Source organism: Hypanus sabinus, chromosome 4 (assembly GCF_030144855.1).
Source record: "Hypanus sabinus isolate sHypSab1 chromosome 4, sHypSab1.hap1, whole genome shotgun sequence".
Lineage (NCBI taxonomy): Eukaryota > Metazoa > Chordata > Chondrichthyes > Myliobatiformes > Dasyatidae > Hypanus > Hypanus sabinus.
Genome location: NC_082709.1, coordinates 113118345 through 113135973, shown reverse-complemented (window position 1 = coordinate 113135973; position 17629 = coordinate 113118345). Strand labels below are relative to the sequence as shown.

Sequence of the window (17629 nt, the reverse complement as noted above, 5' to 3'; positions counted from 1 at the left end):
TTCCTACCCACAAAGAAAGGCAGGCTCTCTGATGCCTCAGAGAGCAACATGAAGTGTCAGTGACAAAAGCAGGTGCCAGAAAGATTCTGCACATTTACAGGCAACTGTGGGGAGAAAAGCAATGTTTCAACTTGAGGATGTTTCACCACATCTAGGAGCTGGAAAACATGGGGAATGGTGCAGAGAAAGAAGGGAATACCTGTGGCAGGGTAGGGACCAAGAGAGTGATAATGATGCAGGCCAAGAGAGGTGGCAGAGGTTGGTTAGTCATAACTGCTCTATCTGGAGGTGATGCAAATTAAGGGAGGGGGAGGGGTGGAAGGGAGGAGGGGGAGAGAGAGTGAGAGGAGGGGAGGGGGAGGGTGGGTGAAGAGGGGTAGGGGAGGGAAGGGGAGGGGATGAGAAGGGGAGTGGAGGGAGAGGAGGAGGAGGGGGGGAAAATGGATGTTGGAATTGTAAGATACAAAACCAGTGGAGGGCGATAAGAGTGGAATGGCATATGAGCAAGTTAATTGTACATGGCAGCGCAAACAATGTGGAACAAGATGAAGTTTTTTTTTGCTACACAAAACTTAAGTTTTGTTTTAAACAGTGGAAGATAGTGTGATCAACACACACAAAATGCTGGTGGAACACAGCAGGCCAGGCAGCATCTATAAGGAGAAGCACTGTCGACGTTTCGGGCTGAGACCATTCGCCAGGACTCACTGAAAGGAAAGATAGTAAGAGATTTGAAAGTAGTGGGGGGAGGGGGGAATGCAAAATGATAGGAGAAGACCGGAGGGAGTGGGATGAAGCTAAGAGCTGGAAAGGTGATTGGCGAAAGGGATACAGAGCTAGAGAAGGGAAAGGATCATGGGACGGGAGGCCTTGGGAGAAAGAAAGGGGGAGGGGAGCACCAGAGGGAGATGGAGAACAGGCAGAGTGATGGGCAGAGAGAGAGAAAAAAAACAAACAACTAAATATGTCAGGGATGGGGTAAGAAGGGGAGGAGGGGCATTAACAGAAGTTAGAGAAGTCAATGTTCATGCCATCAGGTTGGAGGCTACCCAGCCAGTATATAAGGTGTTGTTCCTCCAACCTGAGTGTGGCTTCATCTTGACAGTAGAGGAGGCCATGGATAGACAGATCAGAATGGGAATGGGACGTGGAATTAAAATGTGTGGCCACTGGGAGATCCTGCTTTCTCTGGCGGACCGAGCGTAGGTGTTCAGCGAAACGGTCTCCCAGTCTGCCTCGGGTCACACCAATATATAAAAGACCACACCGGGAGCACCGGACACAGTATACCACACCAGCCGACTCACAGGTGAAGTGTCGCCTCACCTGGAAGGACTGTCTGGGGCCCTGAATGGTGGTGAGGGAGGAAGTGTAAGGGCAGGTGTAGCACTTGTTCCGCTTACAAGGATAAGTGCCAGGAGGGAGATCGGTGGGAAGGGATGGGGGGGGACGACAAGTGGACAAGGGGGGATAAGACAGCGTAAAGGTATGCAGAAATGAGTTCGGTGGGGCAGGTGCAAGCTGAGACAATAAGTCTACCTGGACAGGCAGGCTTGTGGATCTTGGGTAGGAGGTATTCCAAAAAGATAATGTGATGCTGATGTTTTAGAGGATCCAGGTGTCCTCCCACACAGGTCACTTGGAAGCCAATAACAAATGGAGCAAATAATTTGGATGGCAAATAGTCTGCCCGCCTTTATTATTGGAAGATTGAAGTGGAGGAATCGCATTCTGGCAAGTGCAAAAAAAAACAGGGCTTATTAAAACCATCCCTAGAAGGTTAAATAGTTTTGGACTTATCTAAAAAATATATGCTCATCATAGAGAGTATGCAGCAATGATTCTTAGATCAGCTCCAAGGAAGGGGGGGTTGTCACTCGATGGGCTGAATGGCCCGTCTTTGTGTTTTAGCTTTCTGGGCTCCTATGTCGCGTGGAAGGATGGAAAACAGTTGAATTATGGTTCAAGGGATTACGGAACAATGCAACAGGAGTTAACAATCAGAGAAAGAAGGAGCATGTTCATCCGAAACGGCGCTTGTGAAATGCTGCGTGGGGACCCGGCTCCGGTCTGTTTCCGGAGGGCATGAAATGTTTGCGGAGACAGGAGTCAGGATCACGTGCTAACCGAGTCGGAAGATCAGATGCTGGCGTGGAGATGACCTACTACAGGAACTGCGTCTGGTTGCTGAAGGGTCTCCGGGAGTACACCCGGTGAGTACCGAGAGCGGTGACTGCTCTCGCCGCCGCTTGTTTCACTCCGGCTCCGGTGCTCGTCGCCACTCCCCTCCCAAGCTGAGCTTTGTTCGCGGAGAGGAACATTTTTAAAAGCTGCTCGTTCGTTTGGGACGTTGCAGACGATTTCAATCTGCCTTTACTTTACACATTTCGCATTAGTGCTGTTGCATAAGCCCGGCCGCTGGGTTACACAAGCGAGGGTGCGTCGCCCCGCGCCTCGACGGCGAGAAACTCGGCCGGGATTGAAGGTGCAACTGTCGGGGCGACCCTTCTGTCTGCCTAAATCATCTAGTAGCGAAGGGGCAATTGTCGCTGTTTAACCACTAAAGCAGTGATCTGACTCTGCCTGGTCCCTTTCCACTAGGAACTATTTCTGGAGAACGTAACTTCAAGGCTCAAGGAATGCTGGGGATTGTAGTCTCTTGTTTTTAATTATATTTTTATTTGGATAAGATATTCACAAGTATTACACAAACTTTTTTACATATAAAGCCTTTTCCATTTTTATATGTATAAATCTATTTCTACTTATTCATAAGTACACACTGAGATGATATTAAAAGAAAAATAATTAGGCACTTAAATAGATATTTATGTGCAATTGTAATTCCACATTATTAAACTAAATAATAATAGTAATTGTTAAAAATAGTAATAATAGTGGTTGAATAATAATTTCCATGCATCTCTTCTCGTCCATTTCTTTCTTGTCCAAAATAATGTGTGTAACCCTATGTAACTTCCAACGTAAGTGTTTGTATCTTAACACGTTCATGTTTGCTCCTACCCATAAACATACTTATTCAATTTCTGTATACTTATTTACTTCAGTTTATCGTTTTTTTTGGGGGGGGGGGAATTGTAGACTCATTCACTCTATATTAGCTCCGGGTCCTTGGCTCTTGAAATAGTTCTGGCACAGGAGCCCATTGGCTCTCTGAGTTGGTGCCCTCTCCTCATTATCAGATCCGTGCCCAGCTCCTAGACTTCCAGATGAATCTGCCTCCACCATTTCCCCAGGCAGTCCAAGGGCAAGACATCAGTCCGCTCCACGCGAGGTTTCTCTGTGTCAGTGTTCATACAATCACCTTCATTTTACTTTGTTATTGAAAATTCTATCAGCAGGAACAATGTCTCTCTGCCTGTATATTCAAAACACCCTTAACGTAGATTAATAGAGAGATAGAGTATGGAAATGGGGCCCCTCAGCCCAATTTGCCCATGTTGAGCACAATACCCCTCTAAGCAAGTGCCACTTCTCTGCATTTAGCCCTCATCCTGTTCAATTTTTAACCAAACTGTTTACTGTTCTCAGGAGAACTCCAACAGCTTTTGCAATCTCTCCATAAAATGGAAATCGCACATTCCTAGAATCTTCTAATAAATCTCCTCTGTACTTTCTCCAAAACTTTGCATTTATCCTAAAGTGTTGTATCCAGAAATGCTCGCGATATTCTGGGTGAGCTATTATTTTATAAAGATTTTTCAAGATTTCCTTGCTCTTTTACTCTACAAGCCATATAATTCTGTATGCTATACTACTGTTAGCTGGTAAAAAGACTCTTACCAGGAAATGGTTATCACAGGAGAGCCCAACTTTAAATACATGGATGGAAATTACAATGGACATTTACAAAATGGAGAAGATAACATCATTTGTTAATCATAAATTGGAACAATGTGATTCATACTGGGAAAAATGGTTTAATTACATAATACCTCATAGGCCTGATTTTATTCTCACAAATCAATGAATATGTTGTAAAAAAAAGATCACTCCCGACTTGTACATAGTTTTCTCCTTTTGCTTGTTCTTTCTTTCTTTCTTTTCTGTAAGTGTATACCTCAGATAAATATTAGGTGGAGATTTGTGGCAAATATGACCATATGAGATACATGTACAGTATAGTATCTGAAATACATCTTATGGAAATGTTTGTCAATAAAAAATAAATTACAAAAAAAAAATCACTTTGCAATCTGCTGTTGCTTCCAATAAACAAGACACGGTTCTTCTCCCTTTGTTCTTGTACCCCTTTCAGAACTGTGGCCTCTAGTCTATAACCATATATCTATACAACAATTACAGCACGGAAACAGGCCATCTCGGCCCTTCTAGTCCATGCCGATGCTTACACTCATCTAGTCCCACCAACCCGCACTCAGCCCATAACCCTCCATTCCTTTCCTGTCCATATACCTGTCCAATTTTTTTTTAAATGACAATATTGAACCTGCCTCTACCACTTCTACTGGAATCTTGTTCCACACAGCTACCACTCTGAGTAAAGAAGTTCCCCCTCGTGTTACACCTAAACTTTTGCCCCCTAACTCTCAACTCATGTCCTCTTGTTTGAATCTCCCCTACTCTCAATGGAAAAAGCCTATCCCCATCAACTCTATCTATCCCCCTCATAATTTTAAATACCTCTATTAAGTCCCCCCCAACCTTCTACACTCCAATGAATAAAGACTTAACTTGTTCAACCTTTCTCTGTAACTTAGGTGTTGAAACCCAGGTAACATTCTAGTAAATCTCTTCTGTACTCTCTCTATTTTGTTCATCTTTCCTATAATTCAATGACCAGAATTATACAATACTCCAATTTTGGCCTTACCAATGCCTTGTACAATTTTAATATTACATCCCAACTCCTATACTCAATGCTCTGATTTATAAAGGCCAGCATACCAAAAGCTTTCTCACCACATGAGATTCCACCTTCAGGGAACTATGCACCATTATTCCTAGATCACTGTGTTCTACTGCATTCTTCAATGCCCTACCATTTACCATGTATGTCCTATTTTAATTAGGCCTACCAAAATGTAGCACCTCACACTTATCAGCATTAAATTCCATCTGCCATCTTTTAGCCCACTTCTATCTGGCCTAAATCTCTCTGCAAGCTTTGAAAATCCACAACACCACCTATCTTAGTATCATCTGCATACTTATTAATCCAATTTACCACCCCATCATTCAGATCATTAATGTATATGACAAACTACATTGGGCCCAGTACAGATCCCTGAGGCACACCACTAGTTACTGGCCTCCAACCTGACAAACAGTTATCCACCACTACTCTCTGAAATCTCCGATCCAGCCACTGTTGAATCCATTTTACTACTTCAATATTAATACCTAACGATTGAACCTACCTAACAAACTTTCCATGTGGAACCTTGTCAAAGGCTTTACTGAAGTCCGTATAGACAACATCCACTGCTTTACCCTCGTCAACTTTCCTCGTAACCTCTTCAAAAAATTCAATAAAATTTGTCATACATGACCTTATATTGTCTCTGTTCTTCTACCCTTTTCAGATTTGTGCCCTCTAGTTTACATTGTCTTTTTCTGTTCCTCCCTCTGAAACTTCCTGCTGCCTCAACTACTCATCTAACATAATCAAAGACCTTGCCTACCCTGGTCATTGTCTCATCTCCCTGCTCTTGTTGGGTGGAAAATACAAATGTTTGATAGCATGTACCAGCAAACTCAAAGATTCCTTCTGATCTGCATTATCCGCTCTTGAACAGACCCCTTATGTTAAAAGGCAGATAATTGATTTCCCATCTACTTTTGAAGGCCCCTGAACCTGAACTGTCTACCTGTACTGCTGCTTTCTCTGTTGCCGCTCCAGTATATTGTGCGTTCGGTTTTCCATTTTGTGACCTCCATGAACCTGTGTATGGTGTGATCTATCTGCACATAAAAGCTTGTCAGTGTATTTCAATTCCAATAAACCAGTATTAGCTTGTTCACATGCTTTTTTAAAAAAAGTTAACAGTTGCACAAGACACTGCAAACTTTGTCTAAGGAAGCAGTAAATGCAGAACGAAACGTCCATAGTTTCCTCTGGTTCTGGAGTCAGGGTCATCATTGCTGCTTTTATTCTTGTCTCCATCTACAGGTTGGAAAGGAAAGCACAAGACCTTAGGCCTCTGGAGACTTGTGTTTCATAATTTCTTGTGGTGGGGTAATAGTTTGCAGAGAGCAAGAGCTGCAGAAGCTGAAAGGTTGCTCACATTCTTTGGTTTTGTTTAGCATTGACCACGTTATTAATCACAATGATTTCATTGTCCTGTTTCCTGACTCTAGGCTATTGTTTCTGAAGGTGTGAGAAAGTTTAATCAATGGGTACAAACTGGCACATGCTGTACCTCAACAGAAAATAATCAAGTCAACCAGATTGCACTTTGATACATTAAAGCCTAACTCATCCTGTTGAAAATATAAATCTCCAAATATTTATGCCAAAAGGAATTGAAAACAACAATCATGAGATTAAGCCAAATGCTAATCCTGCATGAAATGATTAACTTGAGTGTGTGAACATACAATTAATTGGGAGCATAGAAAAATATAGTGGAGAAACAGGCCTTTCAGCCCATCCTCCTACTGCTGACCTTTAAGGTCTAAACGCCCACACTCAAGTGAAAAAAGAAATCTGTTTCTTAATGCCCAATCTCTTCTTAAGCAATCATGTCCTTCCTGTTCTAAATTTTCCCACAAGTGGAAATATCCTCTCCCTGTTTACTTGTCCCCTTAATTTTTTCTCTTTAATCAAATCCCCTTTCCTAAATTCCACTATACAAGTCTAGCTTGTGCAATCTTTCCTGAGATTATTTCCCCATTCCAGGGATTAATTTAGTAAAGCTTCTTGAACTGTTAACTTCATTAACATCTTCCCTTAAGTGAGTAGACCAGGAATTGTCCATATGTTGTCTCATCATTACCTTATATAACTTCCTGAATCTGAAATCAATTCCCCTGGAAAGAAGCAAAAGCATTATTTTAGCTCCCTAATTACTTTCAGCTTTGCACATTAGCTTTTTGCAAATCCTTCCAGGTCCCCTGCAGACCCTCACCATTTCAATAATAAGGATTTTATCTTTCTGCTTGTGAACAACTTCACAATTTCTGACATTATGCTGCATTTGCAATGTCTTTGCACTTTCACCTAACTTACTTATCTTCCATAGCTGTCCTCTTCATTCCCTGTTCACAACTTCCTTTACTACGTATCAGCAAATTTAACAATAGTACCTTTGATGCCCTCATCCATGTTCTTTCTATAAATCGTGAAAGTTGAAGACCCAGCTCCAAATACTGAGACCTGCCACTTGTAACGCCCTGTCGACCAAGGATAAGATGATGAGAGGCATTGATTGTGTGGATAGTCAGAGGTTTTTTCCCAGGGCTGAAATGGCTAACACCAGGGGGCACAGTTTTAAGGTGCTTGGAAGTAGGTACAGAGGAGATGTCAGGGGTGAGTTTTTCTTTATGCAGAGAGTGAATGGGCTGCTGGCAACGGTGGTGGAGGCAGATATGATAGGAGACTCCTGGATAGGTACATGAAGCTGAGAAAAATAGAGGGCTATGGGTAAGCCTAGGTAATTTCTAAAGTAAGTACATGTTTGGCACAGCATTGTGCTGTAGATTTTCTATGTTTCCATGACTCATTCGTGCCTCCTTTGCATTCCCTGTTCATTGGTGATGTTTGGGGCCTGTCTCACTCCTCGTGTTGCTTTGCACTCTACAGGAGTGGATACGAGGCTGCAGCACGGCACTTTGATGCCAAAGATCTGGATGTTGATGTGACAGGAAGGTGCTTCCTGATCACTGGAGCCAACAGTGGGATTGGCAAGGCTGCTGCCCTGGAAATTGCAAGGCGAGGTACGTAAGCATTTCCCTAAACCTTCCATCACAGAGTTAACCAGATGGTTTGTTTGGACTGTGTTGAAGATGATTCATCAAAAAGGACGGTAGTTATTTATCCATGTTTGGGAATTCCAGCAGAGTCCTGGATATTTGAATTGTCCCTTATCATTGCACATGCCATTATATGAAACTGAAAATCAGCTGCGGGATTAAAATAATCCATATTTGGTTATTTCCATAAAACAACTTTAGATGCTAGAAAGTTTCTGGGCTGGGCAAAGGAAGGTCATGTGTTGAAGCATTAGTTTTGTTGTGTTGGCAAAGGAATTGAAATGTGGACCACAAAAATGATTGTTCAATAACTAAGTTGCGAAATCCCATGAATGAGGCTGGAAGAACTTTTGGTGGACAGTACTTGGCCCAAGCCCTCTTCTGACAGTAACCAGTGCCTGAGAGTAAACAAGTCTTGCTGATGATCTGAGCACCACTTACATACTTTATAAGGCATTGTTCAGAGTGCACTTGAAGAATTATGAGCATTTTAGGGCCCCTTATCTAAGGAAGGATGTGTGGGCATTGGAGAGGGTCACGAGAATGATTGTGGGAATGAAAGACTTGACGTACAAGGAGTGTTTGATGGCGCTGGGCCTGTACTGAGAGGATTTTTTTTTTAAAAAGAGGAGGGAACCTCATTGAAATCTATCAAATATTGAAAGGCCTAGATAAAGTGGACATGGAGAAGATGTTTCTTATATTGTGGGGGTGTAAGTCCAGAGGGTACAGCCTCAGAATGCAAGGACATCACTTTAGAACAGTGTTGAGGAGGAAATATTTAGCCAGAGCGTGGTGAATCTGTGAAATTCGTTGCCACAGATGGCTGTGGAGGCCAAGTCATTGGGTGTGTTTAAAATGGAGGTTGATAGCTTCTGGAATAGTAAAGATGTCAAAGGTTACAGGGAGAAGCCAGGAGAATGGGGTTGAAAGAGATAATCAGTCAGGATCAAATGGCATGGCAGACTACTCGATGGGTTGAGTGGCTTGAATCTGCTCCTGTGCCTAATGGTCACGGATATGATAGTTTTACCTCCTCCTTTCCCTTCACCTGTGGGGGGGGGACATACCATCTACTACGGCATAGGTTTAAGGTAAGAGGGGTGAGTTGTAAATGAGATGTGTGACGTAAGTATTCTTAAGTAAAAAGATTGGTAGGTACCTGGAACAAATGGTAAAAGCAGCTACATTACCAGTGTTTGAGACATTTTAGACAGACATGAGCCAGTTGTCAAATGAAATGCCAGGGCCTTGACGAGGTAGATTTGGAGGTCTTGAGTTCATCTTTAGGAGACAGGGTGGATGGAAATAGAAACACCAGCTCATAGGAAAAGCCTTGTAAAACCAGAGAGATGACCCCTTCAATAATCTTGCTGGCGTTCAACGGCATCCTCAGCTGCTTTCAAGTAACTCCCAGAGTTTGTTCACCTTTAGTGATCAGCTGGTGCACTCCACCTAACTTAACTTAACCTCTGACCCCTGTACTCCTAAACACCTCAACAGAAACCCAGAAACTGACATCTCCATTGCCCCTGCGCCACAGAATAAGGGGACACCCCTTCAAACCTGAGGTCTGGAGGGATCTCTGGAACTCATTGTCACTGAGGCTGTGGAAGTAAAGTCGTTGGTATATTTAAGGCAGGGTTTGATACTTTCGTGATTGGTAAAGGGGTGGTTAAGAGTTGCAGGGAGAAGGCAGAAGCCACACTAGAAAAACAGAGTAGACTAGATGGGGTAAATAGCTGATTTAATATTTCAAATTCATATTAATTCCTTCTTTTGTTTGGATATAAAGTATTTCAAGAAACCATCTGGGGACAAGAATATAACTTTGTGCTTCTGGTTCAAAAAGAGTCCACCAAGGGTAGCATTAACTATTTATAATTTGTAAAATATTAATTCCTCTTGACTACATGACCCCTGTGTTGTTGTGTGAATGAAGTTACTGGCGAGAAGAACTGGTAGATAAAAAACAGACTCACTATCTGACAAAGTGAGATGGAGCAGGCGGGGGATGGAGACCCTTTCAGAGGAAAAAGGTCTCCTTGACCCAGCACTACACAATATTTTCTGTGCTAAAGATCAAAGAAAAATCCAGGACAATTCAAACAAATCCATATTTACAATGCTTCCTTTGAACCACATGTAACAGTTTCAAATGCCTGGATCTTCCCACCATTACACCCACAATAAATGTTAATTATTGTCATATCCATGGAAATTGGTTTCGTGCATATGTAGACAATTAGTCGGGTGCATGTTTCCTGGTCTGTCTTGGGTACATTTTACTGTTCTGAGCTGCATTTTAAATTTAATCTTCAATGCATATTTCAGTCTGAAGGCCAGTTGGCTGCAGTCAGTTGAAGTTAATTGCCACATGCACTAACCCCAAAACTCGCTCTAACACCCTGCAAACAAAAAGCATGTAAGTAGGAAACAGCTTAAAAGATGTATCAGTTAATATGCAAGCTTTCGCCAAAGTTATCATACTGAACCTTAGACAATGAAAAGGTTAAATGTTGATGAGTTAATCTGGTGAATGAAACCGTGCAAGAGGATGTATTGCACCTGTACTTCAAGGACTGAGTCCAGTAATCTTATTTTTATAACTTTGAGGAAATATTTGTTTCCTTCAGAATTAAGTGCTTTTGAAGATTGAATATACAGGATGCCATTAAAAGGTTGTAAGTTTCTGACCACCTGTTGGATTAATTGATTCCAACACCTCAGAACTTGGGCCTTTGAAGCCGATGATATCATGTGGAGGACTGTATCTAACAGATTGACGGTGAACATGAGATTGGTAAAAACTGTGGCATCTGTAAGGTAGGGGTTAGTATTCTTTCCATACAGCAATCTTAGAGGAAGGCTGTTAAACAATCTGGCCGTTTTGAAGTCTCCTGGGGACTAGACTATTGCGAGTGGAGCTACATCCTGGGTGCCCATCGCTGGGGGCAGATGCTGCATCGAATCTTGATGGCGGAAGAGAAACCCACGGTCAGCTCCATTACTCCATGTCGAGCGTGAGAGCGGAAAATGAACACGTGTTCAGCAACACCTGCCTTGGTCAGACCGGCCTCCCCCTCTTGCGACTACCGTCTGGTGCAGGAGTCTTGGACCCTGTTATGTTTGCAACTTAAAAGTATAAAAACTAATTGCAAGAAAAAGACAGGAGTCGAAGAGATGCAAGTCTTAGTTCTTCATTTTAAGCAAGGTGCAGATGTATCACTTGGTGGCATGGTTACACTTGCAATCCACGCAATTTTACATATAACCCAGAATTACCTAAATGAACAAGAATGGTTAATCATACAGTTACAATATTAATCAAACATTACTGAAATATTAAATACACAACATTCTTCCCACCTTAGCTATAAACTCCAACTCAATAGAGAATACATTTCAACTACATCTCAACACAGTATACTGTACAGACATCCACAGCATAGTAAATTTTAAATCGACCCACTCAGGCCTAAAGATTTAATCACTGTGGAGGACTTCTTACTCTTGTGGGATAACATCTATTCTGACTAAGGTGGTCACTCTCCTTGGCAGGAGAGACTTGTGGCTGTGAAACAGTCTCAGATTCTGGGGCCTCCTCCGCGGTGGTTGTAGGGGTTGACTCTGGAACTGCAGCAAGTGGTTCTGACAACTCCGGACAACTTTATTTTTTCTTCACAGCTTTTCTCCCTGTATCTACTTTATTCCTTGCTCCTCTCCTGTTCCCAGCTTTTTTCTCTTGTGAATATCTCTGAATTTACTAATTTCTCGAAATTGGTTCTCTCTTGTTGTCTTCCATTTCCATAGCACTGTGTCACCATCGTCTTTCTTTGCCTTTTTCTTCTTTCTTGATCTTGGGAATGTGCATTTAGTTCACTGGAGAGTTCTCTTAATATTCCTTCTATTGCTTCCTTTACAATCTGATCTTTCCTCTTGGTTTCTTCAACCATAACATCATCTGATGAAGCCTCTGTTTTCACATCTCCATTCACACCTTCCATTCATCTGACTGGGCTGTGGCCTTTGCATCTACTTTTACAAGCAGCTTTTTGTCTCCCTCTTGAAATTCATGCAATAAACTTAATGTATGTGTAATGCCCTGGTTAGGATTTTTACTGCTATGCAGGAGGTATTTCAAAATTAGCAGTTTTCTGTAAAAACCATGTGTCATGCTGGGAAGTGTTTTGGCTTTGGCTAAGGTAAAGAAACATTGGCTGACTCACATTCTTGAGCTGGACAATCATGATTGTGGGGAAGAGTTACATGAAGGACAGTAATCTGGTTTGGGGGTCTCTCTTGGCAGGAGCTGCAGGAGGACAGGAGGGGAGATGGCTGAAGACGCCGTCCCTGCTTTGTGCAGATGGATGGCTCCGAGGAGGAAAAGCCAGTACTCCCGTGGGAGAGCCCATTTGTTCAAGAGGGATTTCATGCTATGTTTGGAATGTGATGTGTGCTTTCATGCAGACCGTGGGTCCAGTGCATGAGGGGTAGGGGTTGTGAAGGACAACTTCAAGATGAACTCCAACTGTGTGCACATTTGGACTGGGTTAACTGTAATAGGCCCTTTTCCCCTTTTTCTCTTTTTCCTACTAACTGTTTGATAAAGCTGAAATTTGTAAATATACTTCTTTTATAACTTTTTGTGGTGCATGATCTGTTATTTCTTGCCGACCGACAATTGTGTATGGGCGGTATTTACATAGCACTTGCTCAAATCGAGGTTTCTTTAATTGGAACCTCACGATGTTCCTGTTTGATTGAATCCCAGATCATACCGACCCTAGACGCCTATTTTTTTTAAAAAGTTGGTCTTCTCACTATTGAGTCCATGGCTGTTAGTGGGACCGACAATAAGCCAAGTTTCCATAAGAGCCGGGTGAGAGAGGGCTACATAGGCAGAGTAGATGTTGGTTTTTATATTCGTAAAAGCCAAATGCTTGCAATGTTCCTGAAGCTCCTTGAACTCTCTTCTAGCTTAAAACCAAGCCACATTTTGCAAGTAACTGTACTATTACCATTTAAGAGGCTTTCTCAGATATGTTACCTACAAAACCTGTTGTAGTCAGATCACTGCCTTGTCACTTTCATGCTTCCTCTGAGCAACGAGGTCCCTCCTTGGTCCAATACGCTTTCCAACCAGAGGCACAGAGGCTGGCATCAACACCTGTTTGCCCTCTGTTGGACAGTGGTTCATAATTTACAGCATGGAGACAGTTGTGGCATCGTGCACTACCTTTCTTAATTCACTTTCCGTTGACTCTATTGCATGCAAATGGTGGATGGATCTCCATTCAAGTTGTAGTTGTGTCAGCCAATCATGCTCTCTCAATGCTGGTTCTCCTATTCTACCACGTACAAGCATAATGTGGCTTGTTGTTGCATTTTACTGTTACGAATGTCATTGCCACAAGAGTTACCCTTTCTCCAATGTAAGTTCTTAGTTGGATATCTGTAGGCAGTATCTTTGAAATGACTTGCAAACTAATTTTGTGGATTGATTGTAACAGCTGTCAGTGTCTAATTCCATTTTAATCAATTTGCACTCACTTCTGGTGCAAACCATATTGCTTGTCTGTTGTTAGTTTTAACATTGTAAATCTTAAGGCTACACAATTTTATGTCACTCTCATCAGTATCAACAATAGCATGCAGATTAGTACACTTTTTGAAACTGCAACTTGACTTGTTTCTTCTCTTCCTTGTGCAGTCCATTTTTTTTGCCTGATAAGCTCTTTGTATGTGTCCCATTTTGTTGCATTTTCTGCGAGTTTCACCTTTGAATCTGTAATGGTCTGGTGTACGTGAGCCCTTGCCACAACAGTAACACTGTTCAGCCCGGCCAGCTTCTATTTAGATGTTGCAATGTTGTTCATGCTCACTTTCATATCTGACTGCAACTCAGTTGTGTCTCTGCTGTTTCCATTGATACATCTATTTCAAGTGCTCTTTTAAATGTAGGTTGTGCTTCTGTTAGGCTTTAATGCTTTTTGTAAGATTCTAACTAAATGATCTCTCAGTGTATCATTAAGCCCATCACTGAAGTGGCAGTCTCTTCACTTCAGCCATGCAGGTTGAAATGGACTCCCCTTCCTTTTAATTCCTCTTATGAAACCTAAAACATTCTGCAGTCAACAATGGTTTTAATTCTAAATGTACCTGCATGACTTTCATGATATCAGCAAAGTTAATTTCAGCTGGTTTTTTGGAGCACTTAGATTTCTAAGCAAACTGTGCCTTTAAATCCAATGGACTCTGCAAAATTGGTAATGGTTTTGCATTGGTTATTTAATTTGCTTTAAAATGCTGTTCAATCCATCCTATATAGTTTCCAGTTATCTGTTGTACAATCAAGTGTGTCAATTTTTTCCGATGTAGCCAGCCATTTCTGCTTTTATTAATGATCATCACCCAGTACTCCATGTTGATGAGCCCATGAATTATTTAATTTTCTGTGTTTTTTTTGAAAAATCAATCGCCTTTTCTTTTACAAAGAAAATGTGCTGCTCTGAAGAAAAAGTCGTGCTGCAGTTCCGAGGGTAAGGTAGTCGTCTCAGGTTCATTTAAACTTTCCTCAAAGCCACTGTGATTCCAAAACATAAAAACTAATGGCAAGAAAAGGACAGGGCCCCAAGAGGTGTGAGTCTTAGATTGCTCTTTCAGCGAGGTGTGCACGTATCATGTGATGGCACGATAGCATATTTTTACATATAACCAGTAATGAATTATTTAAACAAACAGGAATGCTAAATTTAACAATGTTTACAATTACTGAAATATTAAATGCACCTCAGTTTTCACACCACCAGGTTCAGGAGCAGTTATCGCCCTGAAGCCATGGGGCTCTTGGACAGGCTTCTCTTGCCTCGACACCGAACAGGCTCTGCAGTTGTGGACTTGTTTTTGGGGATTCTGCTGTTCATATTGCATGGGTTTTTGTTTACTCTATGTACTATTTGCATGATTGGTCTTTTTTTGCAAATTGGATATGTGGCGGTGTGTGTGTGTGAGATTTTTAGTGAGTTCTATAGTGTTTTTCTTTTGTGAGTCCCTGCAAGAAAATGTATGTCAAAGTTGTATATGATATTCAAACTTTGATAATAAATTTGAACTTTGAACTGGAAATTCAGTACCTTGCTCTTCCTCTCTGTGATGCATGGGTCCTTTGGTCACTGATTGCTGTGCTCAGTAAAACCCTTGGCTTCCCTTAGGGGGAACTGTTCATCTCGTCTGTCGAAACAACGAGCGAGCTGAAGAGGCCAAGGCTGAGATTGTGAATGCCAGCAATAATCAGGTAAAGACACTTTTGCTTAATAATTTTGTGAGGCGTAAAGACTGTAGTGACAGTAAACTTCCGTTCACCTTTTAACAAAGTAATTCCTGGGGGATGCGGAATCTGTGTTATCCATCCTGCTACCTGTAGCATCTCCAGAACAGTTTGTGGAGCGACCACTTCTGAATCAAGTTGTGTTTGAAAATGAGATTCTGAGCTAAGGCCTGAGTGTTTGATAAAGGCAATGTGATACATGGGTCCTGTATTCAGCATTACTTTCCAAGAAGAGAGCTGATCCACTCTCAACCTCAACTTGGATATAATGGCAAGGTGCTGGGTTGAATCAGCAGTGAAAGACTTGTCCCAGCACAAAGACAGATCATTTGTTGGAAGAAATGCTGCCGTCAAGTCAATCTGGTTTCTACTAAACTACAATGAGTGACCCTTCATTTTCTTTCATAGGAAGTTTTTGTCCACATCTTGGACTTGTCAAAGCCAACGATGATCTGGACGTTTGCAAATGAATTCCAACAAACCCATGGCAAGCTGAATGTTATGGTAAGGATTCTCTTTTGATCCTTTTCATCAAATTGTTTTTATTGCACTTTTTGGGTTCAGAGTCAGGTTTATAATTGATTTAATGATGCAAAATTTGATTTTTTTTGTGGCAGCAGTACACTACAGACTTAAAATTACCATAAATTACAATGTAAATAAATAGTCCCAAAGTGTTCATGGACTGTTCAAAAATCTGCTGATGGAGGTGAAGAAGCTGTTCCTGAATTGTTGAGTGTTGGTCGTCAGATGCCTGGACAGTGGTAATGAGCAGAAGGCATGTCCTTCCTGAGGCACCGCTCCTTCAGGATACTCCTGATGGTGGGGAAGGTTGTGCTCGTGATGGAGCTGACCGAGGCTGCAGAGGAATGTAGTCTCTTGTAGTCCAGCACACTGAAGCCTCCAGATCAGAGCAGATGCAACCAGTCGGAATGCTTACAGTCTTGGTTGATAGAAACCCTTCCATTCGCTGCAGGAAAATGTGACTGACGGGCAGAAGAATGGAGCTGAATAGGTGGCAAAGAAAGTGGAGCCTTTAAAGGGGTGCAGAAATGTAGCAGGTCACTGACCACATTGGTGCTAAAATAGAACAGAGAGTACAGCACAGGAATAGGCCCTTCTGCCAACAATAGAACTCCTAATTTACTCCCTTTAGTTCCTACCCTTCTCTTGCAATTTGCTTTCCTCCCCCAAGTGAGCAAGCAGTGGGCCTCAAAACGGGCAACATTTAGACGTGCACCTGCCTTTTACCCCTGTAGAGGGTGTGCAAATGACAGTCAGGAGTTCCGGCAGCACCTGCAGAGTTTGTGCACCAGTTCCCTTGTCGTGCTGGTCCAGGCTCTCCTTAAATGGCTCCAACCTGCCTGTCCCGACCACTCTCTGTGCTAGCAAAGTCCACCTTGTCGTCACTGTTTGGCTACAGAGCTTGGAATGTAGTGAAAGCTTACAACGCAGGAGGCTACTGAGCCACGGGAATGTCTGTGCTGGGCAGCAAAGAGCTTATCGACATCATGTTTACTTAAAGCTGTCTTTCCAGATCAACAATGCAGGCTGTATGATCCATGAACGCCAGATGACTGCAGATCAGTTGGAGAGCAACTTTGCCACTAATACCTTGGGTAAGCTATAATCACCTGGTTTTAAAACAATGCACTTTGACCTCTCCTAGTAGGAACATTTTGGTACAGGCTGTCCCTGGGTTCCATTTTCACAGGTATCCACAAATCGGTTTTGTCCATAAGCATAAAATGTACAACAGTCACTGAACTTGGTAAGCAGACTGCCATGGTATTGTACAAAATGTGGAAGCAGAGAAGAGTGCCAAGATAGAGTGGGAGGGGGGTGCAACTAGCTCTGTTGATCATGGCAATGAATGTACATCAGATTTTAGGATTTAGTAATGTGGGAAATCATTCATGTGTACAGGTGTCCATGAGTCAGGCATTCCTAACCCATGGGCAGCCTGTACAGAGATCTCTGAGTGAATGGTCACAGTTGTTTCAAATAATACTTGCCACCTTTTTTAAATTTAAGAACATTAAGGTGCACATATTTGTCAGTTGTCTGGCTCCTCGAGTCTTGTCTGCCATTTAGTGGTCTGGTCCTGTCCTCATCCACTTGTCCACGTGATCCCATGTTCCTGATTCCCTAAGTGGCCAAAAAAATTCAGAGTGATCAATGACTGGACATCCTCAGCCCTCTCAGGTATAGAATCCCAATCGTCACGTGAAGGAATCTCCCCCACACCTGTCTAACTAGCCTTTCCCTCGTCCTGAACTACTTGCCCAAAATGGAAAAAGTTTCTCAGCTTTTGTCTCAATAACCTGGTGTGTCTCAATGGGT

The 17629-nt window shown here is 42.3% G+C and overlaps 1 protein-coding gene across 2 annotated transcripts in view; it reads left to right on the top strand.

The window, feature by feature from the left end:
• Positions 1-17629, top strand: part of dhrs12 (dehydrogenase/reductase (SDR family) member 12) — a 39465-nt gene that overhangs the window by 9892 nt on the left and 11944 nt on the right. The window contains exons 1-5 of one of the 2 annotated variants that reach the window (XM_059967944.1): positions 2058-2213; positions 7787-7920; positions 15171-15253; positions 15695-15790; positions 16824-16905. In XM_059967944.1, the coding sequence (XP_059823927.1) occupies positions 2086-2213; positions 7787-7920; positions 15171-15253; positions 15695-15790; positions 16824-16905 (523 nt within the window). In that variant the 5' untranslated portion in view covers positions 2058-2085. Of the gene's footprint in view, positions 1-2057; positions 2214-7786; positions 7921-15170; positions 15254-15694; positions 15791-16823; positions 16906-17629 lie in introns of those variants that run through there. The other variant, XM_059967945.1, reaches the window with a different exon arrangement.